This window comes from Malurus melanocephalus, unplaced genomic scaffold (assembly GCF_030028575.1).
Source record: "Malurus melanocephalus ecotype Western Australia unplaced genomic scaffold, MMel_1.1 scaffold_18, whole genome shotgun sequence".
Taxonomy (NCBI): domain Eukaryota; kingdom Metazoa; phylum Chordata; class Aves; order Passeriformes; family Maluridae; genus Malurus; species Malurus melanocephalus.
Genome location: NW_026623250.1, coordinates 4,131,036 through 4,157,351, shown reverse-complemented (window position 1 = coordinate 4,157,351; position 26,316 = coordinate 4,131,036). Strand labels below are relative to the sequence as shown.

The following is a 26,316-nucleotide window of genomic DNA, read 5'->3' as shown; positions in this document are numbered from 1 at the left end:
TTGTGTCTGCATCGTGGACTTCCTTTTATAGTTAATTAAGTMTTTATTCTTCAAGTAAATTGAAGCAAGTTTGTTCCTTTGTTCAGTATTATGGAAATACCCAGTTGAATCTTTTCTGAGCAGCAGCAATACTAGTTTTAGTCCTTTTCCTAAGTTGCTGAACTCCCTGGTTCTTTTTCATCTCTTGATACTCTGTCTGATAGAAACTGACTAAATAGACTTTTCATACTAACTCATATGATCTGTCAGGAGAGTTTTACTGTAGTCCAATATGTGCTTTTAGTTTCTTCAAAATACTGTCTCAGTCTCTTATTAACTAGGATTCCCCTTAAAAAACTGATATTTGTGTGTGTATCTGTGTGTCTGTGTGTGTATTTGGTGTTCCTATCAGTAAAATTGAGATGCTGATTTTTTTATCCATGTCCAGTTGTTTCACAGGATAGTCTAATGGTTCTTCATTTAAAAATCACATTTTAGTCYTTCCCCTAAGTTTTCTTCTCTTTATTTTAGTGCTGATGAACTACTCCTGACAGAAATGATGTTCAATGGTCTCTTCAATGACTTGACTGCAGAACAGGCAGCTGCACTACTCAGCTGTTTTGTGTTTCAAGAGAATGTGAGTTACTTCTTCAAATCAAGAATTCTAGACATTCCTGTCTTCTAACAATACGGTTTATAATTCAGTTCCACAAATTGGGCAAACAGTATGAACCATTGCACATTTTTTATTGCTTCCTAAAGTGTTTGACGTGAATTCCCATTTAACTTAGTAAAAGCATTTCAGCTTCATTGCTGAAATGTCTTTCCTCGTGTGACATGTGTTGCAGTTTTCCTCATGCAGTGAAGCAATATCAATAGATTCTCAGGATATGTGCTGCTAYGAATACACATACACACCTCCATATAATATAAAATGTAGAATGATTATCTCAAGAAGAGGSTTAACAATAATTGCACCCTGCACTGTGGAGTGAGAGTATCATTAATTCTGAGGCATGTCCATGTTAAGTTACATGGTCGATACCTTCAGCCTATTGCTCGAAATGGTAGAAGCACATGAAGCACATGAAATTTGTCAAAAAGGCTGTTAAAATCAGACCATATGCTTTYAAAAGCAAAAACATGGACATTTAATACCAGGTGTTATTGTTTTTCCACCTGCAAGCTGTGTACAAGGTTAGTATCATCCCCAAAAGACAATAAACTCCAATATGAAATATTTTTGCAAGTAGCTAGCAAAATGTATCACTCATGTTGATTCTAAATATGGAAAAAAAAACCACATTAGCAGCAGATGCCAATGCATTCCATTTGTTAGTAGAAGGGATGCCAAGATAAGCCATTGTTAATTAGAATATTGAGGTTCACCCAACAATAGTACTTGAGTCTAAACAGCTAGGGCATAAAGATGTTCCTKTATTTTGAACAGCCGTATTTTCATACATTTCCATTGATGATTAAATTACTAAAAACATTTTCTTTTTATATTCTTAAAGAAAAGCTTTTTACTGTCAAAGTAATAGATGGCAGTTCATTTGTCACCTCAAAATTATGGTACAACTAAATGGAGGGAATTTTGGAAGTATCCAGAAAGCAGGTGCTGGTCTTCATAATGTTGGTATATGACACAGAAAGATTTCATTTTCTGATTTAGTTTGGGGAACAAGCATTTGGGGAATTCGGTGATTTTAGTGTTTGATAACAGGTTTGAAGGTGTTACTGGAATAATTTCGGATGGCATTATCACACACTGAACTTCTGGTTTTGCATTTAATTTGGTATACAGCAAATGTGTGGGAGCATGTGAGAATCTTTATGTCTTCTTTTTCAGTCCAGTGAAATGCCGAAATTGACTGAGCAGTTGGCAGGACCACTTCGGCAAATGCAGGTAATGAGAAATCTGTCTGTGCTCAGGGTTAATGTTAACATGAGCAAAGCTCATGAATAATGTATARCAAGTACACGGTAAAGACCTAACTTCAGATCTTCAGTGAATTTAGCTGGCACTGCATGTCATTTTGCAGTGTGTAATAATGTGTTACATTGTTTGCAAGAAAGCTTTATGCTAATTTAGGATGTGCCTTTAAAATTTTCATAAACTTGCTTATTACACTTTTTGTAGATTTTTAGTGCAGGCAGACTTCATGTAAACAGTGGTTTCCTTTCTGATTCTGAGTGATTTCACACTACAAAGTAAACCTCATCCTGTAATGCAATATCTGATAATGCACATGTCTTTCTGTCAGTTAAATACTTACTCTGGTTAAGTATATTAAAAATATAAAATATTTTATTTTAAAGGAGTGTGCAAAAAGAATTGCCAAAGTGTCAGCAGAAGCAAAACTGGAAATTGATGAAGAAAATTACTTAAATTCTTTCAGACCCAACCTAATGGATGTTGTGTATACATGGGCAAATGGAGCTAACTTTGCTCACATCTGCAAAATGACAGATGTGTTTGAAGGTAGGCTAATCAGTTGTTCTTTAGAAGGTACAAGCTGGTAACTGTACAAGARGGAATGGTAATACCAAATAACCTTATAGTAGACTCAAATGTATTCAAGCATCTGCATGGCTAAAACCCAGTAGGAAAGAAATCATTTACTTTATGTGTTGATTTATACTTACACACTGATGATAACTTAGAATCTAAGAAAGGGATATCTCTGTATTCTAAAAACTTTCTATAAAACTCAGATTCTAAGCATTACAACAAAAGGTAATGCTTACTTTTTCTAGTTAAAGGGAAAAAACATGTTCCAAATGCTTGTCATCAGGAAGTACAGCTCTTGCACTTGTCCTCATTGTAGTTAAGTTTTTTTATTTATTTGGTATTATCAGTTCCTCCRGCTGACTGAATGAGGACAGAAGTGAGAAGTGGTAACCAAATGATTTATGATGATTTAGAGTCCTGGTACTTTGTAAACAAACCATGAAGGTCAAAACAGAATAAAAACCAGCCTGCTGGAAGTTGTAAAGAACAGTAGGATGGATGTGCCAGTCTTAAAAGTATTCCTTTTTGAAGTTGTACTGTCACCGCTGCCTTTCTCAAATGCTGTTATCTTGTTTGCAGACGTTTATAAATTGCCCTAAAACAAGGGCACATAATTTATGCACATAATTTGTGCATGTATTCCAGTGCAGACCCAGAAAGTTTCTAATGTAAATTGCCTTTGAGCAGCACAAATCCAATGCAGTCTTTGTTTCTGCATGCATTCAGTAGATTCCTGCAATTGCAGTATCTGAGCCTTCTGTTTGCTGTGGAGGCACACTGAGTATGCAGAACACTAAAGCAGCAGTAGCTGGCCTGTTTTACACTGACACTTGAATGTTCAGAATACACTCGACAGTAGCACTTTCCATTTGCCATATTTGTACAARGGCAGTCAGCTTCTGCTCAATAGTGCCAGCTCCTTCAAAATTAGAGCTGCCTGCTTTGAGGTAGCTCTTGTGGCAGGCGTCAATGTATGATTCTTTCCTTAACTTTCTGAAGGCTAGTTTTCTGTACCTTAGCAAAAGGAAGGGAAGTGCCTCAAGCATCTGTTGTCGGTTATGAGTACCTTAAATGCATTGTGGTGTTCCTAAATCCCAGAGTAGTTTGCCTTGGTTATGCAAGTAACTGTAGTGATTTCAAAGAAAATCAGAACACAAAACAAGCCCAAATGCTCCAAGAGCAAGTGTGTTTGCTTTAAAGGGTAGTAGTATTGGTTTGCTAATGAAAATACTTTGTCTTTAAGTTGAAATATGTATATTGGGAAGAAATAAAAACAAGGGCAGCTTTTTTAAGCTGTTAGGGAAGAATGGGAAACTGAATTAATTAAAACTGTTAATTGCAGACCAACTCTTGCTTTGTGGAAATAGTAAATTATTTTAAATTTGCAATTTTCTTTTTATTGCACAAAAAACTCTGTCTGCAGCAAGCCCAGCTATGCTGCCTGTAAACAAGTACTCCCTGAAATGGTTTTCAGGTTGCCCCTGTAAATGGAGGTGAGCAGGATCTTTGAACAGCTGAGCCAGCGCCTGCCACAGTGCAGCAAGGCTTTACTCAGGGCAGCTGCCCCCAGGTCACTCATGTTGGTTTGTGTTCTGTGCTCAGGAAAACCCACAGGAAACCTACTATCTCATGTCTCATGTCCTGTGGGTTTTCCTTTCTCACATCTCGTGTCATACCAACAGGTTTTACAGATTGCTGCTCTTACACAAACTCTTCTCACTGTCGAAACTGACATGACCTATTGAGGGCCTATGAATGCTTTGTAGAAGAGAAGCATTACTTTATTTTCTACCATGTCTCACTTTCCCAAGAGCTTTGCAGAATGTTCTTTTCATACAGTCTTCCAAATGTTGTGCTTTAGAGGTATTATAGAAAGATCATCTAGTCTAAACCCCTTTCAGTGAGCAGGAACATCTTCCCCTAAATTTGGTTCCTCAGAGCACCACCCAACCTGACCTTGAATGTTTCCATGTATGAAAGGTCACAATAAGGTCACCCTGGAGCCTTCTCTTCCTTAAGCTGAACAACCCCAACTCTCTCAGCCTGTCCTCAAAGGAGATCTGTTCATCCCCAATCATCTTGGTGGCCTCCTCTGAACTCACTCCAACAGGTCAATGTCATTCCTGTGCAGGGACCCCAGAGCTGGATGCAGCAGGGCAGGTGGGGTTTCACCAGAGCAGAGGGACAGAATACCCTCCCTGGCCCTGCCAGCCACGGTGCTTTGGATGCAGCCCAGGACACTTTTGGCTTTCTGGGCTGCAAGTGCACTTTAATAGGTCATGTACAGCCTCTCATTCGCAGCACCCCCAGGTCCATTGCAGCAGTGCTGCTCTCAAGCCCTTCACCCCATTTTTATTCAATAAGTTACTTTGCCTACAGTAATTTTGACTGTAGGAGATGCTGCTGGAGGAAATGGTGGAACAAGATACTGTTTGCTTGTGGCAAGAAGAGCAGAAGCATTTAGGATTGTTTTGTGAAATTTGTAGCAGTGACTTGGGCTGAGCTGCAAGGACAAGTTCAAAGAGGAGATGAATGTGTARTAAATCACGAGTGGGTGTTGGTTTACAGTGTAGGAGGTGTGTCAAGATGCTTATGTGCATTATTGTAACCATGCGATTGAGTGATAGAGTGAGCCACACACTCTTGAGTGGCACAGGAGTACTAAGATAGATCATTTACTATTKCACTGCCTTTGCCAACTAAAGCTTACTAAAAAAAAATCCAAAATAAATCTGTGGTAGTTCTTGAAGCAGCAGATTTGTGAATCCATAATACTCATACTTAAAGAAAAATCCACTAGGAATTACTCAGTAGTCCAGAAAGTCCTATGACTAGATATTAGACACTGTAAAGACATTACAAAGGACAAGCATTTGGAAACAGCTTCAAGGAAATGCCTCACAAAGAAATTTACTGTGCAAAGAGAAACTAAGTTTAAGACATTTGGCTTCTTGGGGTTGTTGAAGGAACTATTAGTTTTGAGTAATTCAGGTAGTGACATCATGTGGCACAAAGTTTTCCTTTGCTCTTTCATGCAGGTAGCATAATTCGGTGCATGAGGCGTCTAGAAGAATTGCTTCGACAGATGTGTCAGGCTGCAAAAGCCATTGGGAACACAGAACTGGAAAACAAGTTTGCAGAGGGTATGTATGTCACTTTCAAAATAGATGAAGCAATTTTAGAAGAAAAAGTGATGGGGAGGAAGGGGCTGCACAGATAGTAAGGGATGAAGTGAATAATTATGTAATGTGAACTTCTGGTGTTGAGTTCATGGTGAACAGCAGCATTGCTGTTACCCTTCCAGATCACATCTGTGTTACGAAGTTTGGCTTAAAGAGGTGGATACTGCCAGTTTAACCAAGATTGTGGCTGAAAATTTAAAATTTAACTTCCATTTAATACTTGTAATGTGTATATAACTGTACTTAAGATAGTGGCTGTGTCAGTTAAGATTTTTAAGATATTAATATGCTCTTCCTTCTTAACAGGGATTACAAAAATCAAGAGAGATATTGTGTTTGCTGCAAGCCTTTACCTGTAACAGCAGATGTCTTCCAGAACCTATACTGACATGATGGAACAAATTCATCAGCGTCACATGTGGCTTCCATATCAAGTAATTCCTTTTAATGGTGTTTACTTAAACCACAGTTGATTCAACAAGGCATGTACAAACAGCAGTGTATGTAATATAACTTGTTACTGTTTTCAATAAAAATTTACAATTTAATAGCTTTCTTTTAAGCAAGAGCTTGAACCAACAGAAATCCAAAGTTTAGATATACAATAACTGTGGTAGATGTTACTATATACAGGTAAAGTGAGCATCCAAGAGCAGCAGCAGTCCCTTAAAGGCATTTACTTATATTACATAGTTAGACTTGTGAAATTGTTTTCTTTCAGAGCAACACAGGTGATGTGGTCATTCTTCATGGTTGATGATTGCTGCCAAAGTGATTTCCATTTGTTGGAGTCTCATGGAGGGTTGTGTGGGAATCTTCTTTTGGTTGAAATGTACATCCCCTTACTTTGAAGAAGTCCGACACATACACAACCTAAGTGAACAAATTAATGTTAAGTTCCTGCAGTCGTTAGTCTTTGAAACAGTGGCTCTGCAGAAGGCAAATTCTATGATCAGAACAAATAAAAAGCTTATCAGTTTAAAACATTAGAAAGTGCCTAGGAAGTACAAAATTCAGACTTCTGTTCTTTCAAAGCTTTTTCTCCTTGCCCTTGAGCATTTACCCACTGATAGTTTAAGCCAAATTCAAGGCTTGGGCTAACAAACTGCTGACTGCCTTATCAGGCACAGCTTCACTACAACAGCCATAGTTTGAACAACTCTAAATGAAGGAGCAAAATGTGCTTTCTGATGGCCCACAATGCAAATATAGTTTATTTTTTTTCTGTATTTTATGTAGAACAGAACAGCTGGTGCTTTAGTGGGACCCAGCAGCTGTAAGACCAGCTCTGCCTACACAGTCCTTTCCTGCCTTCCTTTGAACCTACCARCTCACTTTTTCACAGCTAAGAGAAATGTCCCTGACTACAGGTGCTTGATCCAATTCTGCAGCTTGCTGTCTTCCACTGCTCACTTCACCAAGTCCCATAGCAGAGCACAGTGCTGCATGGAATGCAATAAATCCAAAGCCTCACATGATCCCTTTCCTTCCTGCACTGTGTCTTCCCCTCCCACTGCAATCCTGATAACTGCAGAACACTGTCCACGGCAGAAGAAAAATCTTCCACCACCACTGGTGGTGACCAAGCACACTGCTGCAGCCACASACTGGCGAGTTTAGCTTCCACTTAATGCCTGGTGCCCCATTAAATTTAAGTGATCCATTTGCCATTGCTGCGCCACCATGCTCTAACCTCAGCTTACTGTTTCTGGAGAGAAACTTGCCAGTTTTTTCAGATACGAGTTTGGGGGTGGTGGTTGGTGCTAGTGTATGTTTTTTTTTGTAATTTCCTGACCGTTCAATTCTGCCTATTGTAATGCTACCTTCTACCTTTTCTTGTATTACTAAGCTCCTTCTGAACCATCCAACATCCTTGACTGAACTTGTTTTTCTAATAAAAGTGTCCTTTCCTCTTCAATCTCTGATGTTTCTTACTCTCTGAACTCCTTTCTTGGAAGAAGAGATTAGACAAAAATGAGAAGTAGGATTTATGACAACGTATAGCCATTTACTAATAGCTAATGCAGCCTGTAGGTCTCCTAGAGCTGCTCCAAGACTTGATTATTGATTATAACTAGTAGACAGCTTTGTCTTGAACCACACCCTTCTGACCTGAGAAAGCTGACACAGCATTTATTTTGGAGTGGTTCTTCCCAGCTAAGCCTCAGTTCCTGATAACTGAATCCTTCAGTATGGCCTCAGTTCATTCCCATCTCTGATCCTAAAGTCCTTCTGGTCTGCCGCTTCCAGTGGATGAATCAGCTATGGCACGCAGTACTACTGTTGCCACTAAGTCAACTGGGCCTGCTGTGACAAGTTTAGGCAAGTGTCTGTTCCCTGGGACAGCTTTATGCTTCTCTGCACAGCTAAGCTTCACAGGCTCCTTCTTCTAAATGTACCCAAGAAATGATGAAGTGTTTTAAGTTTCCCATCAGATAAAGCCCTCATTCTAACGTATAAGATGGTAGAGGCAGACATTTTGATGCTCTCGAAGCTTTAAGACCTTTTTTTTCCCCCCCATTTACCTTGTACAGAGTTCTCTGCTATTGTACTTGAGATTTAGAATTTGGAAGCAAAAAGCATGGTTTATATAGAGAGGCCTACGCAATTTGCAGTTGACCATTTCCATTTTAGTTATTTGAAAAGCTCTTGAGCAGAGACAAGTTCATTGTCCAGCAGTTAAACTGCTACTTGTATCACCAGGCCAGAGCCTGCCTCACTCTTTAAAGTACTATTACTACACCCAGTTCAAGGAGTTGTTTCCCTGCTTCAGGAATTTTTGAAGCATTAGAAATACAGGTTTAGCCTTCATCTGAATGCTGTCTGCAGTTCTAAGGTGCTGCTCATAAAAGCAGCATTTACACATGCACACTTCCTCAGGAATACTTACAATGAGCACAGCTACCACTGCACCCTGGATAAGTCCTGTTAAAACATCACTCCAGTGATGCTTGTAGTCAGAAACACGTGAGAGACCCACGTAGATAGATGCAGCAATGAGACCAAACTGTATGGTAGGACGTACAAGTCTTGCCCAGTCTCCTTTCATTCTTGCCTGAAGATAAAGCTGAAAGAAAAAGTTATAAAATTTAGTAAGTACAGAAGCAGTACAATTGTGTTGGGCCTTTTCAAAGAGTTGATTGATTGAGATAATATCCACAGCTGATTGAGATAATATCCACAGTTGATTGAGATAATATCCACAGCTGTTCTAAGTCCTATAGCTATACTCTCAAGGCTGCCAAAGCAGAATTTGATAGTTTTGGTCTTCATTTTATATAAACACTATCATGTTGGTCTGTTTGTACCAACATGACATGCATATTTTCAGGATAAAAGTCCTGGTAATACTAGAGCCACTTCCACTTGGAAAGAATCTAGTGGAAGTCAAACTCGTAATTTACATCTGCATGAACTACAGGTAAGCCTTACACAAAAAATAARATAAGTTTACTATACATAGAGCTGACAAGTTTAACTTCATTCTCAATTCCAGTCACCTTTAGTATATTCAGCTTTTAGCATAGTATTCCAGCTGTAGTCAAGTGTCAGAATTAACTATATAATGATCACATTTCTCAGTTGTGACTGGTATATTTCACTAAGCTCTGGTTGTTCATCACCCATTTCACATGTATATTAACCGTGGTAAGCATGTTCTGGTGGATATGTAAAGTTTCCATGTTTTCTCCTCCACCCAGGTTTGCTTTTGTTGTGTGTATCTATATTTTTGATGTGTTACCTCCAATTCACAGTATTTGTTACTTTCCCATCTGATCCAAGACCTTGCCTTTGTTTTTTCTCTGGTCTGTCTAGGATCTCCCTGTCTACATCTGTCTAGYGCTCTAGTATCTCCAAATACACTCTGTAAACATTATTGAATTTATTCTGAAACTTGATCCTATCACCAAAAAAGGCACCAGAGTTACTGCATTCACTGAGAAAACAATACAGTTGGAAGTTATATTTAACATTTCAAGTATATCTTCTCAGAGAAATCTAGAAACTTCAGGGCAAGGGCAAAACCTTAAGTGTAGAATGCAACACACAGGCATCAGACACTGAGGCAGCACACCAAACTCCTGGTAAATCCATCCACTGCCAACTTCAAAAGCCATGGCTAACTTTGAGAAGCAGTACATTTACAAGGTAAATACAGGCACAGAGAACACACTGTAGATGCAGAGGTGCTACTTTMCAAAGTTAAACATTTGGGGAATGTTTCTCTGAGTAACTTACATCATAATTTTGACATGCTGACATTTTCAGCTATAAATGGAGTATCAAAAACATCATAAATGGTTTTCTTTAATAGCAAGGTCAGGGTAAAATCAGACTCTGAAGAAGCTGCACCTAACCTGAACTGAAAAATAATTCTTCCCCTTCAAATTAGTGGGCATTGCCTATTTCTGTAGGCCTCAAATTCCCCACTAGGGGAAAAACAGTTTACCACTTCAAATATTACCTGTCACACAAAGTTAATTTAACAAAAGGTTTTTTAATGGACTTACAGTGATACTACTTCCGGATGTAACAACAATATTCCAGAAAACTACAACATGCCTATGGAGCAGAGGTAGGTYCAAAGAGTGCATGCTGCTAGCCTAAAGAGTTGGCTGATGATTTGATACTGGCTGTTCTTTCCTCTTTCCRTATTCCCACTCAATTTTGCTGAAGGCAGTTAAAATACCTTGCTGCAATGAAGTTTTTTCCACATAAGCATTTTTGAAAGTTGGCAAAGGGTATATAGTCATAGTAGGAAAAAAAGATTATGCAACTGCAGGTGTGAGAAAACAAGTTTACTTCTGAACATAAGAAAATAGGGCAAGCCATGCAAATACCACCTTGGAAAGATGCCAGCCCCATGCACTGCATGATCAATAGTCTTTGCCCTTATGCAGCATGTATTCAAATTTTATTTCTGCTTGACAAAGCATCAAACAAGAAACTTGGATCTGGCATCTTTGTGAAAGCTTGATTTCTGCACTATGAAAGCAATCTCCTTGACAGAGAAGATCTGGAGCTATTCTGTCAGCTGCAGAGGACAAGCAGTTGGCTGTAGACCAGCAAACAGATTCACATTCTTGTAAAACTAGGTGTGACAAGGGTGAGAAATGAAACCACAGATAAGTGTCAGGGTCACTGATCACTGCTGTATTTAATTTCAGAAGCAACAGCTGTCATTCTGGTTGCAATTGGGCCAGGTTTTTTTGGGGGTGTTTTTGTGTTAAGCTGAAAGCAATTGCTTACTAACCAGCTGCTCCAATAGCAGATGTCATGTTAGTTTTAAGCAGGTAACTTCAAACTGACACTGCTTTCAAAAGGCTCAGAGTTTTGCTTCCCTGCTGAGCTTCCTCCCACCACTGTGATTTGCTCTTAGAAAGAAAGCAGTAACATGTCTGGRCTGCAAGAGGCCATCAGGTCCACACAGGAAAATAAAGCAGTCAAGGAGWGGAAGAGTTTTTGTCTGTAATTCATTAAACACAAACCAAAGTTGATACTGGAAATATTCCCAATCTACCTTTTTATAGAATTAGCCGTTATGTAGCATTATTTAATTAGCACAATACGGAGATGTCCTAGCCCCATGCTATATTAACTCTAGCTACTATTTTGATTTTGACCCTGTTAACTAACAGAGGGCAATGGCTTTAGGCTGTTTACAGAGCCCCCTCCTTCACAGCATACCTCAGGTTCCTTTGCTCTTTGAAGTCATTTACAGCATAGCCTTAGAGAAGGAAAAGAGAAGCAAATCCCTGTCTCCCCACCCAAGCCTCTTTGCCAGAAAGGAAWAAGCTTTATAAGTAAAACTTGTAATCTGTGGAAGCCACAGAAAMTTTATGAAATGTCTTCTAGTTAATATTACTGAAATGCCTCCAACCAGCATTTCGTATGTTGCTGAGAAACAAATCTGTGAGCCTGTGAACACAGTAGGAGCATCCCAARCCACTCTGGTAGTGACCCGCTCCTGTCAGACAGCATTTTGACCATGCCAGCTTTCTTCCACACTGTTCTGAGCAGTCTGATGCTTCAGCAATTGCTCTCCACTCCTCCATCCTGCTCTTTCTCGTGTTTGTTTCATTAATTCATTTTAAAAATGCAAAGAGATTTCATAAAACTTTTTTTTTAATGAGATTACATAATCTCCAGCTTTTTTTCCTACTAGTTTAGTCTATAATGAAAATATGTTCTCTATGCCACACATATCCTGAGCACAAGTTTCTTCTTAATCTATGGTCTAGTACTTCATTTCTAAAAATACAGCAATGAAGAGAAACTCRCAGCTACTTTGTGGCTTCTTGCAAGAAGCCACAAACATGAATGGAAGGGTCTCTGCATCTGCAGTATTTGCTACTCTTAMCATTTCTACCATGGCTTTCAAGCGTTTGCTCTTTCACCAGAGCAGTATTAATTTACATAAACACATTCCTACCTAACTTTAAAATACAGTGACTTATATTTCCTACATGGGACTTCTGGAGGTACAACCATGTCGCTTCACAAGGAAATTTCCTAACATTACATCTCAACTTTAAAGGTACAAAATTCTTTTCTATCTACCAAAACCTACTCACTTCACCAACCAAGGTAGTATTTCAGATATTTAGTTTCAATTCTTAAAACRCATTGGTTGTTTTTCATTCAATACCTTCTCATATTTTTTCCTCAAAATCCAGTTATACAAAAACTTGGTAGTGCAAAATAATTTTGCCTGTGAATGTATGGAAAATCCTTCTGCACTTGTTCAAGAATGGAAAARGAAGACATTTGGGGAGCAGGGGATAGTGGTGGTGTTCTCCCCACCATGTAATAATACTACTTGTAACAACTGATTTGTTCTGTTCTTTTCAAAAATGGATTTACTCCTGATACCACAAGGCCCCAGTAACTGCATTTCCTATAAGTGTCCTGTTCTGTCCTAAGGAACAGAAGCAAGGCGGCACACTTTCCCTTTCGAGATATACCTACCTACTTTTCCTCTTATTTCTCTCTCTCCAATCCTAACAGACTCACAACGGCATCATAAACTTAAGAGCAAAAAGTGAGAAAACMGTTTCCAAGACACTTTCCATTTGTCCAAGTACAAGTATTAAGATTCTGGAGACAAAACAAAGATGCTTAAAATAGTTTTCATTAAAGTAATCCCAATTCTGAGAGACCTTARTAGTCAATACAAGCTTTAGAAGCAAGAAAGTAGCACTGACTTGACTTAGCTTAGCATTTATCATGAGTCATGTCTCAGTTTGGTTTATGRTATCTGCCCAAGCACAAGGAAGAGCCCTATGGCATTACTGTTGTAGGAGGCACAAAATACTGCTGTGGTTATAATTAGGACTTGGATCAATTAACGGCTACCATTAGGAAGAGCTCATACTTGAAGCAAGTCTGCTGAGCCATAAAGTCCCAAGAGGCACAAACCTTAAGGATTCTTCCTAAACCAAGAAAGGAATGCTTAAGCACACTCGAGTCCATGTAYACAAGTATGTGGTTTGCTTTGGGATTTCAGAGGTGGAGGGAGTAGATACGAAGGTACTGTGTTTAGGTGGGTTTGTTGGTGAGGCAGGGGTAGTAGGAAAGGAAAGTACAGGAGGCACCAGTGTTTTGAKGTATTCAGGAAAAAACGGCCTTTCCGCAACTAATATGAAAAGATGGGGCAAAACTTTTCAGGAGACCTGGGATTAGGCATTAACAGCTGAGAATCCAGGCACATTTTTTAGAGAGGAAAAGACCGTTTCTCCAGATACCCCAAGGACATCATTAGAGGAGGCAATAACCCCACTCCCAAGACAGTGAAGCCTTGCATTTGGAAGCTGAGCAGATGCACTGAGTGCCTAAGTAACTATTCACCCTCTGACTCCATCAGTAAACACACACTGTTGCCTTTCCTTGAGGAAAGGGCCCTGTGGTAACCACAGAACTACACACTTGCAAGAGACACACTTTGCCTCTGAGCATCTTTGTTAAAAGCCCTTATTAAAACATGATCCCCTAGATAATGAACAAGCTGAGACATTCAGGCTAGATTCTTGCGTAATGTTATAAAGCAGCAGGAAGCAAACATTTAGATTGGTGCACATTTAGATAAGTGATCTGCCATCCCTGTTCAACAATCCAGAAACCTCTGCCCTGCTCAGACTAAGCAACAGTAGAGAGAACGGCTCCCTTCAGAGATTTTCTAAGCTTTCTGCTACAACTGTAAATGTCTGCACAACAGCTCTTCCCTTTCTGCTTGTTATAGGGAAACTTGAGATATGCCTTCATATAAAAGCTAGTTTATATAAATGCTATTACTCAAATAGTTTTGTATGAAAGTTGTTAATCATATTTCAGTTAGCACAAACTCTGGAATTCAAGGAAATATGAGAAATCCAGTAAAAAAAATTGCAGTTCTGAGCACAAAAGAGCACAAGGGGTGCTGAGAAATAACCTGTCATGTTCAATCTTGTGTTTATGCAAATATTACATGCAAGTGTAACAGCTTTTTTTATATCTGGAAGCACTGTATCTATGAATAAACATAGATGTTGGCATCAGCCAACAAGATATTGCCTGCAAACCAGAAATGTAGATAAGTTCTCTCCAATGTGCTTTTAAATGCACCAGGCTCACATCCAAAATGAAAACTGTATTATGCAAGGATTCCAGAGCTGTAGGAGAATTCATGAGTCACTCATGATCTGGGCTTCTCAAAGAAATATTTAAAAGAACGTTAAAAACCAACTTAGACTTTGATGTCTGTCAATGATTTTTGCCTTTTTAATGAGATCACCTCCTTTTCTTAAATACATATTTATGATTTCTTGTTAAATCTGCATTATTTTATGTTCACGAGGGGTTTTTTGATTGGGCAGAAAACTATGAAGAAAGAAGCAATAGTTTCCTTCCCCTTCCAGGGAAGGAAAAGGACATAGGTCTGCAGTAACTTCAATGTAGTATAACGTCTGGGCTGTTGTTCAAAGCTATGATATATTCCTATTACTCTGACCACATCTGACTCCCCTGTGTCAGCTCTGGTGTTTGAGCAGCCCTGCAGTGAGTGAACTGATCTGTTGGGGAGCTGAACTGGGGGTGGAAAATGACTGAACTAGGGAGAAAAGGCAGAATATGTACTGTCTGGGCTCTTTAAGACAGTTGCATACTGTTGTCCAAAGGCAATTGAAGTGCAAGAGCTGCCTCGTAAGCAATGGGGATAAAATCCTGTTACTAGTAATGGCTCAACTTTCAGTTCAATATCAAAAGTATAGTCAATCTGTTCTAAACAAACACTACTTGTCCAGTGGGCAATGGGTTTTTCTGGGGTTTTTATCTTCCAGCTTCAACTTGGCTGTACATTGCCAAAATAACTGCACATTGACATCATTTTTACCATAGAGCAGGATAAACAATAACATTTTATTCCATTACACATTGCAATACAACACTTGGCTCTTTTCTGATGAGAAAAGAAACTTGGTGTTAATATTTTAACCTTTACTAGAAGAACTAAAGCACTGCAAGATATTGCTTTCAGCTCAGTCCTCCAGGAGCCAATTCACAATACTGGCATTACTACTACCAGCCCTAACTTCCAAGCACACCATGGAGAAATAATTTTTGTTGGTTTACTATTAAAAAAGCTAAATATTGATATTAAAAGAATACTAGAGCACACAGAAGAGCACACAGAAGTAGAAGCACAAGTGTTTCCATATTTGATCCTTGCAGCATGACTAGTTTTTYATCTCTGCTGAAAGTAAGATACCTGATACTACCAACAATCAGCCAAACAAACCATTTTCAGTAACAAATGTCTTTGCTTTAGTTTTAGAAGACAAGTAGTCCTCAACTTTCATGTGGCAGGAACACATTAAAAGATTGTTCTGTAGCTCTAGTCAATAGCATTTGGGAAAGGGAAGAAGTTGCTGCTGTGCAGACATACCTAAAATACTGGGTTAAAGACTTGTTTGAGAATGGTTTCACTCAACCTCCAATCCCGACGTGATCAACTGAAGTCAGAGTTTGAGAGCAGAGCTTGACTGGCTCATTTGGGAGCATGAGTACCAAAWGCAGCCTAAAGCCTGCTTTCACTTKGTTTATTCTAYGACGCCTCTCAAAAGAAGGCTGTCAATCCCAGCCACTGAAACACCAGTTGCCTTCTCATCTGTAATTCCATGTCCTTGGATCCATAAGATGTTCCCAAAGACAGGTGGGAGAACCTGAGAGCCAYTCAAGTTACATGGTGCAAGGTTCATCATCCCTTTTTGTCCCAAGTCTAAGCAGCACAAACATGTTGCCATCCCCAGAATAGCAGCGCCTCTTGGCTGSGTTTGGGCAGCCCTATTCTTCATCCTGGGACAGGTGCCTGCAGGGAAGTGCCCAGGCAAACTACAGCCAAGACTGACTCAGTTACAGCAACATAATCCTCGGGGCTACACCCATTTCTGCCAACCGCCAACACTTGTGGTGGATCATTCTCGCTACCGATGGCAGCATGCATTTAGCATCTTAACGTACAACAGCTTTTAAAACATGCTTAAAAGGAAAAGTCAAAGCAAAAACTAGCTGCAGCATCTCCTCCTCTATGGGCAGGGTGCTAGTTTGGTCACATGGACTCAGGTAGAAGAGGTGTTCACTACACTTGCATCCTTTCTCCAAACCAAGATTAAATGGTTTTGTTGACACAAGAGAGGCCATGCCAGCTGTTTAACTATGAAAGGAAAGGAGCAGCTTGGAGAGAGGACAACAGTGACAATTTGGGATCCAGCAGCTGTTAGTAGGTCTCTGGGTTCCCACATACTGTTGCGGTCAAACTCCCTCTAGTTTTCACACAAAGCTGCTGTTGGCAGAAGCTCTTATCTTAGAGATAACTGCTGTGCCTCAACCCAAACTAACCCATTGAGCTCTGCCAAATTAATCTCAAAATACATTCTCCACTCTAGCTTCCTAGACTGACAGCCTGCAAGCAGGTTTTTTTTTCTGGAGTTTGACTCATTCTATGCACAACAAGTTAGAAATATAAGAAACTGTAACTTTAACCTGGAGGTGCACTGAAAACTCACGCTTTAAACTAGTCTAGCTAGATACAACAGCTTTTGTATAGGTGCAATGACTATGCTGTGAGAACAAGTGATGCATACTGCTGCTTATTTAAATAGATAGATAATATAAATTATTTAACATTCTCATGCAACAAACAGTTAAGGTAGAGAAWTTGGTGACTAACACAGTGAGCAGCCCTTACTGTGAGGTGGAACATGCAGCACAGGATTATGTTCAAAATAGCAGTTTTTTCTCCTGAAACCAGCAAGCCATGCAGTCAGAAYTCAGATAATTTTGGAAATCTCCCATAGGCAGAAGAAAGGAATACTCAGCACAATTCAGACTCTTGAAAAAATCCTAATAGTGCCAARTCATAAATGTCATAGAATCATAGAATTGTTTAGGTTGGAAAAGACACTTGAGATCATTTGAGTTCAACTGTTAACTTAGCACTGCCAAGTCCACTAAATCATATCCCCAAATGCCAYATCCACACATCTTTTAACTACCTCCAGGGATGGCRATTCCACCACTTCCCTGGGGYAGCCTGGTCCAATACTTAATCCTTTCCAAGAAGAAATTTTTTCCTCATATCCCGTCTAAACCTCCCTTGGCACAATTTCAGGCCATTTAGCCTCATCCTATTACTTGCTGCCTGGGAGAAAAGGCYAAACTCCACCCGGCCACAGCCTCCCTTCAGGCAGTTGTAGAGTGATGCAGTCAGCCCTGTGCCTCCTTTTCTCCAGGCTGAACATCCCCAGCTCCCTCAGCTGCTCCTCACAGGACTGGTTCAGTACAGAGTCATAGATTCACCTGACACAGCACACCCGTTCAGCAGGTAGCATTTAAGAGCACATTTTCTGCAGTGCACACACCCCSCCTCCCAGATCCTCCAGCCTCCCCAGAAAGCAGCTTGCTAGTGTCTGGTTATGATTAACACTGCTTCTGAGTAATGCCACATGTTAACAGCCTCTCTTGGTGATGACTCAGCCCGTGGCTGCAGAACGTGTGCAGGGAGCAGATGAAGCCAACATCAGAGTTCAGMGAATGAACAAGCCATCAAGCGCAGATTTGGCTTACAGCCAGCAGCAGCACTCTGCCTTGCCACGTGGGCAAGCATGTGTGTGTGTTTTCCTCCCCTTCCTGTACTAGTTGCCTTTTTGCAGATATTTGCACTCAATTTGGGTTTTTGGTATGCAGTAAACCTGTGTTAATCAGCAAGATAAAAACACACTGCACAGGAGCCATTAACCTCCTTTAGATATCCCTACAACGGCCTCATAGCAGTTTCTAGATGAATAGTCTTATTAATGGACAGAAGGAAGTAGAAGTCTAATCTTATTATTGGACAAAAGGAAGTACTAGTCTAATCTCCAGCCTCTTATTTTTACTGGGCAATATAGCCAGAGACAAGAAACTGGGGTGCAGGAAAAGACAGGACACTGGTTACTCTTTGACTGGTTTCTGATTAACAAACTGATCTCCAATGAAAGATTTTCTGTTCAACAAATGTCATCTTAGAAGAGTTAAAGGCATTTTTACCCCTCTTACTACTAAATAAAGCTAAATTTTGCAGTTACTACAGAATTGAATGAGCACAAGGACAGCTCTGAGCACACCAAGTGTCTGAACCGGGATGGACAAAAGGCCAGGATTTATGGTATTTTGAAGTGTCTTGCATAGCAGGGGTTTGATTTGCACTTGACTTGCCACCTGCCCATGTGGGAGGTTGCCAAGGCTGATGCTCGCAGACTCAAAGCCCTAACACAGCTAAGGTTCATAATTTTGTCTTCAAGAGCCTTCCAGACAAGCTCTTTTGCATGGATTAAAAAAAAAAATGCCACAGACAGCTACAGAAAGCATTATTCAACCCACATGAAGTAAGTGACTTCAAAATAAAGAATTCTTTACTTTCTTGCCAAAGGCTGAATTTTTTCCAAGCCTACTAGGTTACCTAAACAAGGTCTTAACTCCAGTCTGTTCAGCATATCTTCTCCTATCTTGTATCAGCTAGAGAGTTAGAGTTACATTATCTAATGTGACCTATTTCCTTGTATTCAATTAATGAATTGAGAATTCCTCCAGACCACCACCATTTGCCCAGGCTGCAGCAGAATGCCCTCACCGAGGTAAAAGCTCTGACATCTTCAGACCCCTGAGAGATTACTGTAATCCAGTCAGTATAAATGATAAAAAATACATATGTTACACACCTACCAAGGTTTTTCTTATCTCCAGGTTTGTCCTTGTGTGGTGTGGCAGCATCACTTTATGACATTGCTCAACAAAACCACCTATGAAGGCACTGGATGAGAAGGGTCTGGCTGATCCAGAGGGGCAAACCAGTATTAGGGTGCTATCTATACAGTAGTAATTGCTTCACTGTACTGTGGAAAGAGTGGGTTTGGGTTTGAAATGCTACTATGAGTGGAGCCATATAGTTTTGGAGACTGCCAATCATAATGAGCAAGCAAAGACACTTTTTTTAAAAAAAAACAAACACCTCACATATTCTAGTCAAACCCAGGACATGATATTTTTATGAACTATTTGTATTTACATTCAGGTAAGACCAGTAAGGAGAGGAGAGGAACCAAACAGATTTGGCCATAAAAAACCTGCATGATAGATCCAAACTGAACACCAAGCTTCTGAAAGAAGTTTATTTTAAAATAAAGCTAAAAAAATACCTACATCATACTGAAGAGCCACCCATTGTGTGYGTGTGTGTAGTTGTAGGGTTTTTTGTTTAGTTTTAACAATCAGTCCTCTTACTGTGGATGTTACATTATTGACAAAAAGACAGGGAAAAAATTTAAAATGCACCCAAAACAAGAAAGCAAATTGCATCTGTGGTCTGTAAAGATTCTGGAATGTATATATTGTTAGCAACTTATGTCCAAGACTAGACTTTAATTTTGCAATTACATTAACAACAAAATTCCACAAAGTTTTTAATGACTTCTGTGTTACCAGTTAGCAGGGGGAGAACAACAATCTATTATATTACAAACCTTATGCTAAGAGTGAAGATAATATGCCCTCATTGACTTGGAACAATTTCMGCTAAAATATATGAATCTCCAACTGAAGCAATTCTGAATTATTCCTGTCATTAATATTTACTTTCCCAGACAGATCAGGAATACTGAACATAATTCTACTTTTTGTCCCAGTATCACTACCCTTACAATTCCTGCTGAGCAATCTTTACCTGTACAGACAAGAATCCTACAAAAGCAATGTCCCTTGTGCAAAGCAGCCAAGAAAATATTTCAATTTTTGTACTGTGCAACCAACAGATCTTCTGTTATCASTTAGATGGAAAGAGCATACTTACTGCCACGAAGAGCATGCAGTACATGGAGAATGAAGAATGGCCAGAATAAAAGGATAGTCTGGAAGAGAAAAGGTCAGACATCATCAGTTTTCTTCTACAACATTCAGTGTGCAGTGATACTGATCTATACAAGTGAACTGGTGAAATGCAAACATGTCCATACAATTCTTCAAGGAGGCTCTCTAGGCACATCACACACATTTGACAACAGCTTTTAACAAACAGTACAGACTTCACTACTCGGYAGTTATCCTTTTCCAGGGTAAAGCTGATCTCTGATCTCCACATCACACAATAACTACTYGACCTTTGACAGAAGTTTGAACAGCAAGGGAACACATCTTCAAAAATAGAAATCAAGTGTCCTTTAAAGCTGTATACTTGTTTCATCTTGACAAATGCCAGGATACTTTAAATGTAATTACCTCTTGAAATTCTGTATCTTATAGTCACAGTACATGTATGACTACAAATRACAATAAACACCCCAAACCAATTATTTGCATTTAGTCACCATCAAGATGCAGCAGTTAACTCATATGTAGCAGTTTATAGTACATAGGTACACCTTTGTTAAATGTATGATTTACACAGTGGGTAATTTACATGTATGATTTACACAGTGATCACTGAAGGGTAGGGGGAAAGGCAGAAATGCAGTTTATTAGCCAGCCAACCACAAAAGATGACACCTGATCTAGTATTTGTAGAAATACCTTCATACTTGGCTATCTCATTTAAAGTGTCAACATTGCCTTCAACTCCCAAAGGCTTTTAGCAGGTCCTGAAGAGACCTGACTGACACTTGACAGTGATGCCCAGGACGCCTTTGGCCAGGCCCTCCCCTGCACAGCTGGTTTTGAGGAGCCACAGCTGTAAAATAAATGCCACCCATCTCAAAGAGGAGAAAACACAACAGAAAGAGATTTCTAATTTAGTCTGAAGTAGGGAGGTGAAAGAACTGTACTTAGTACTACTTTATTTCACTTTATGCACAGAGCCTTCTAACAGTGCTGCTTCATAGGCCACCTGCCAGGTCTCAGCCAGGCTTCTGTGCAATTTAGCCACATGAACAGAGCACTCCTTCCTCAGCAGTCTGGCATACACAAGTAAGGCCAGCTTAATAAAAAGTTCCACAGTTTTCCAGTTTGACCTCTATCATACCCAGCAGGTCCCTGTTTTGGTGCCTCTGCCAGGTAGAGACCCCAAGGCCAGGGAAATTCCTGGTTAAGGGAAACATTTCTACTCTTTGGACTAAGAGTCACGAAAGCAGCTCTGACGTGTACCAAGGTAATTAGGTTAAACATACCCTGCTCAAATACCACAAAGAAGGCAATGAAACGCTCCTGTGCACAAGTGAAATGGTACAATTTCCTGAATGAATTTGCAYGTATAACATTTAGTAACTGTGTCAGGAAAAACCTACATACATTTATTCCAGCAGTTTTAGAGCTTTTGATTTATGGTTGATTTAAAACACTGGCAATAGCTTTTGGTTTCAGAGATACTAAATAAGCTATCTGAAATAAGATGACTTTTGTTTCACCAGCTGGTTTTTTTCCAATTAACTTCTTAGAAAGAAAAACTGTATTGACAATGTATCATCTTCAGAGTTTCAAAGTTCAAAACCATTAAGACTACACTGTAGTTAGACAACCCCTTTACCACTTTTGTACTGTAGCACTTAATTTATGGGCAAAAGTCCATTAGAAAAACCAACAAGCATTTTTGAAGAGCTCTGTCCTTCAAACAAATGTCATCTGAGAATGCAAAGCAAGCTGTTCTACAGAAGATAGAGAATAAGGAATTCCTAGCTCCTATGACAATATTTTATCCAATGGTTCTAGGGCTACTCCTCTTGACCATAAGATGACATTTCCTACAATTACTGAAAACAACCCAGAGCCAACTGAAAGAATTTAGAAGACTAGCAACTTCTGATAAAACAAAAACATACCAGTTTTTATGTTTCTTTTGGAATCTCTATACCATTTAAAATTGTTGACTGCTGATATTTTTTGTTTTCAGAAAGTATTAGCCTAAGGTAACATTAAGAATGTCTTGTCCTAAGTTGAAGATTACAAATTTTGAATGCATTCTTACCAGGCACAGGTAAGAATGCTGTACATGTGCCATGATTTCAGCCCTGGCCAAATGCCAAGGCACCCAGAATGCTTCCCCCCGCACCCCTCGGAGAGGCAGAAGGGAGAGAAAAAAAGCCTAATTATCACAAAGATTTATGGATTTTACATAAGAGTTTCATGAGAGGAAGATTTTTTTCACACCTCAAAATGGTTAAACAGGCTRTACAGGCAAAATAGACTTACAACTAAAACTACAAAGAATACCACATGGAAAGAAAGAAGAAACTAAGCCAGAGTAAGGGGGGGAGGAGGTGGCCACAAGGAGAAAAATGGACCCTTAAGACACCCTTCTCTTATCGTCCTTCCCAGCTCTCCCACCTTCCTGTGTGCAAGGGAGGGGGCAGAGTGTTGGAGTTTTCTGTTGAGTTCATCACCCCAGGTCCATTCCAATACCTCAAGAAGAGTCCTTCCTGTGCTCCACATCACTGTGGGGTGCTTCACAGGAACAGCTACTCTGTCAAACTGCTGATGGCATGGGATTCCTTGCCCACAAGAAGGGAAGCTGTCCTCCCAAGGCTAGGCTGCTTCATTCCGGGAGCAAGGCCAGTCCCAATGGCAGCTGCTGCAAACTAACTTGTTTTGGATTCTTCTTGAGACCATACATCATCACAGAGATGTGACCAGCATCTCCAGCTGGCCCARGCTTAGCCAGCAGTATGTCCATCACCTTCAGAGCCATCRGAGACTGGCTCTACAACACAGGGGCGGGTAGGGCTTTTTTGCTGGACATGATGAAGAAGACTTCCAGAATCTTCTCACGGGAGCCATTTTGTGGTTACCGTGGTCCTCCCYCACCACTAAAAAAACTGGACCAAACAAGCCCACCACAACATTTCTGAAAATACGTTGCTTATCACATTAAATATTGCCAGAAATGCAACAGGGACAAAGTATTGATCCAACTTGTACATTGTGCAATCCCAGTGAAATGCCTTTGGCAACACTGCTGTCTCTAGACTTCTTTAAAAAACAGACATTTAGAAAAATCTTAAAATCCTTTCAAACACTAAGACTGACAATGAAAAAGTTTTCCAACAATTCATCAGCACACCTTCCCAAACCCAGAGAACACCCTATCTATCACACCAACCAAGCAGTTGCACAGCCCAGGCTTCTTTGCAGTTGTGCTGCAAGTGCTGGTTTGCCATGAGCCAGCAATAAAACAGTATAGTTAACTCTCCAAATCCCTACCTTTCACCAGTGAAAGAAAAAAATTATCTCAACAGGAATTCACACACCAGATTCCAAAACAACCTTTTCAAAACAGTATTAGTGTAACATCCAGTAAAACAAAAGTATCATAGAATAGAGCTGGCAAGTGCGAAGTCTTGATCTGATGGTTTCCCAAGTGGCCAATTCTGACATCAAAAAGTTTTTCAGAGATGTATGCCTTTCATTTCATCAATACCTACCTCACAGATCTCTTCCTATTTCAAGAACAAGCCTTCACAAAAAAAAAGCATAAGCTTGAATTATTTCCACTTGGATAATATATGATTCCCAAATTAGAAGAATGCCTTAAGTAGTTAACATCAAACCACCTTCAGGTCTGGTCAGTTGAGGTCTAAAATATACTTCTAGTTTCCAATTTCTACAGTAGAGCTGGACATCATAAAAAGGTCTTAAGGTAATTTAAGGTCTGTTTAGCTTTCCTGAAACTTAGTTTTGCCATGAATTTCACATGGTTTCCAATAAAGACAAAAGAGAGACACAATAGTTCTTAAAATGGTTGCCAAAAGATTGACTACAATTAAACACTAGGTTTATTACTTAAGTCTGCATTTTTAAAGAATACCTGGAAAAATAATCAAACTACAAACAATTCCTACAGGAAACGTATCAGCTGAAATACTTTGTTATTTTAGCTGGGATTTCTAAGTCCAGATAAGCAAGACTAAGAGAGATTGCCTTGCAGGACTCAACACTGACAACCTTTTATTCTTTTCCACGCACAAGGGCGCATTAGCATAGGGAGCAGAGCCAGCCTGATAGGTTATGTTTCTTCAGTTCGTAGAAAAATGGAACATAGCACACAGCACATAAAAGGATCATTTGTCTTGGACTGTGACTTAAAATAAATAGCATATTTAAAGTACTAAGTTCTGCTTGGCAGAGTTTTGTAAAGTGCATTATTTCTTAAGTGAATTCTTAAGTGCACCATGGAATGCAGTAAACAAGCTCAATGTTTAGTCTTACTTTAATGTCTTCATATGAATACCCGAATGTGCAGAAACTTTAAGACAAGTGCTGGAATCTGACAAGAAAATCAATAGCCTTAGGGAAACACAAAACTAGAGAACAGCTAAACAATTATGGTGCATTAAATGGTGAGAAATTAAGTGCTAGAAATGACAGTAGAAAGAATAAGCCACAAGAAAGGGTATCCTGTTGTTTTCACAATAAATCTAGCAGAGGCTAAATGATAAAGCAATCTTCCCAATATAGGTATAGAATTATGGAATGATTCCTTGGAGAAAAACAGGAGGCTGAGCAAAACATGATGCATACTCGCACATTAAAGCAAATAAATACACCCAAACTGGATTAGCCAACAAGTCCTTTCCATCTTCAAATTCCCTGGATTCTCCCAGTCTGATTCAAAGCTTCCACTGACATTTGTGTTACCCATTCAATCATCTGGAGGGGAATAAATGCCAGAGTGCTTACTCAGCACGCCTGTGTTGAGTAAGCCAGAGAGCTCCATGTGCTTGTCGGTGAAATATTCCTAGTATTTCAGTGCCATGATTTAGTAAAGTCTTAGTTCTATGCTTAAGCAAAAGCATCATGTTCTTAAAGTCAATTTTCTCTGCATTCAACAATCAACTTGTTCTCCAGGACCCTCTTTCTACACATGCTGGACTTGCACTGCTACAACTTTCAAGACCAGTGTGGGCTGAGAGGTTTGAGGATTCTGAAATTAAGCACTTTTATCGTTACTGCAAAGAAAAGTTTGAATAAATGCACAAGCAGTACACTTAGTGAACAATATCAGCAATACTCAGAACCCATTTTCAAAAGACAACATCCTCAATTTCTCCACTTTGTCCCTTCTCTGCCAGCACATACCCATATACTTACACGCAGGACAACACTTCCAGTCCTTCCAATTCAGTAACCCTCATCTGGAAAATTTTACTGACAGGTTTTTCAACATGAGACCTAACATTTAATAGCAAGTATCTTGCACAATTCCCTAATCGTATCTATGCTGAAGGGTGGATCCACTCAGTTCTACTTTAAGCAATAGCAGATAATGAGAAAACTGCCAATGCTGGCATTCAACAAATGTAATTTAATACTATGCCCATGTTTTTGCAGACCTTTCCACCATTTTTCGTTTTACAGACTATCCCACACAAATTTCCCTGCTAACCCTGCTGATAAACMCAAACTAACCTGCTCTGCAAAGAGACAGGTATTTTCTAATTTCTAACCAATTTCCTCATCACCAGCCTTCTAAACAAATGCTGCAGACAGTGCAAGAAGCAGGGGTATAAAGGAACTTCTTCACAAGTTCAGGATGAAGTAGTTTTACTCAGCCTTAAGTACCACAAGGGTTGTCTTCATTGCTAGATTGGTCAGATTCTGAAGTTGGTAAAATCTTCTTGATTTGATGGGTGTTTGTGTGTTATTCTCTGGGAATTGAAGAAGTTAACTGACAACACTAAAGTGCACAGATATTCTGTAAATTCTATTTAAACAGAAGTATTACACACTGATGAACAACTTAACTGAGCAGTGACTATTTAGCTAGCTATTTTGCATCTGGCAGCAGAAGTATATACCAGCAGCTACCAGGGAAATGCAAGATAACCAGCATTAAAAATATACTCCTACTGTTTTTTCCTTTTTAAATGAGTAGCAATCAACCTGCACACGGAACTTCCAAATTTTTTACATTCTTATCTTGGAAGGAAGAAGTTACCAACTCCTGGCATTTACGTCACACAGAAACATGTGCATTTTAAGCTTTCAATATTACAAAGTCCAACCAAATTCCATGCACCAATTTCCTCATGCACATCGCAAAACCATTACCAAAATAAGTTATCTTTCATGAGTTCTGATTTTATCACTCCATTTAACTCAATGCACAAAAGGAAAGTTTAACTTTCCACTACATTCCTAGCTAGCCTC

General features: G+C 39.5%; 2 protein-coding genes across 3 annotated transcripts in view; one reads left to right on the top strand and one right to left on the bottom strand.

The window, feature by feature from the left end:
- The window catches only part of MTREX (Mtr4 exosome RNA helicase), a 42,110-nt gene extending 36,056 nt beyond the window's left edge, over window positions 1-6,054 (top strand). Inside the window, exons 23-27 of the mRNA XM_057389685.1 lie at window positions 511-616; window positions 1,832-1,888; window positions 2,302-2,464; window positions 5,533-5,637; window positions 5,983-6,054. Coding sequence (XP_057245668.1) covers window positions 511-616; window positions 1,832-1,888; window positions 2,302-2,464; window positions 5,533-5,637; window positions 5,983-6,035 — 484 coding nt within the window. The 3' untranslated portion in view covers window positions 6,036-6,054. The remainder of the gene's footprint in view (window positions 1-510; window positions 617-1,831; window positions 1,889-2,301; window positions 2,465-5,532; window positions 5,638-5,982) is intronic.
- A 41-nt stretch (window positions 6,055-6,095) lies between these two features.
- The window catches only part of PLPP1 (phospholipid phosphatase 1), a 61,562-nt gene continuing 41,341 nt past the window's right edge, over window positions 6,096-26,316 (bottom strand). For both annotated transcript variants that reach the window (XM_057389686.1, XM_057389688.1), the window contains exons 4-6: window positions 20,036-20,093; window positions 8,567-8,743; window positions 6,096-6,549 (exon numbers count right to left, since the gene is read on the bottom strand). In XM_057389686.1, coding sequence (XP_057245669.1) covers window positions 6,424-6,549; window positions 8,567-8,743; window positions 20,036-20,093 — 361 coding nt within the window. In that variant the 3' untranslated portion in view covers window positions 6,096-6,423. The remainder of the gene's footprint in view (window positions 6,550-8,566; window positions 8,744-20,035; window positions 20,094-26,316) is intronic.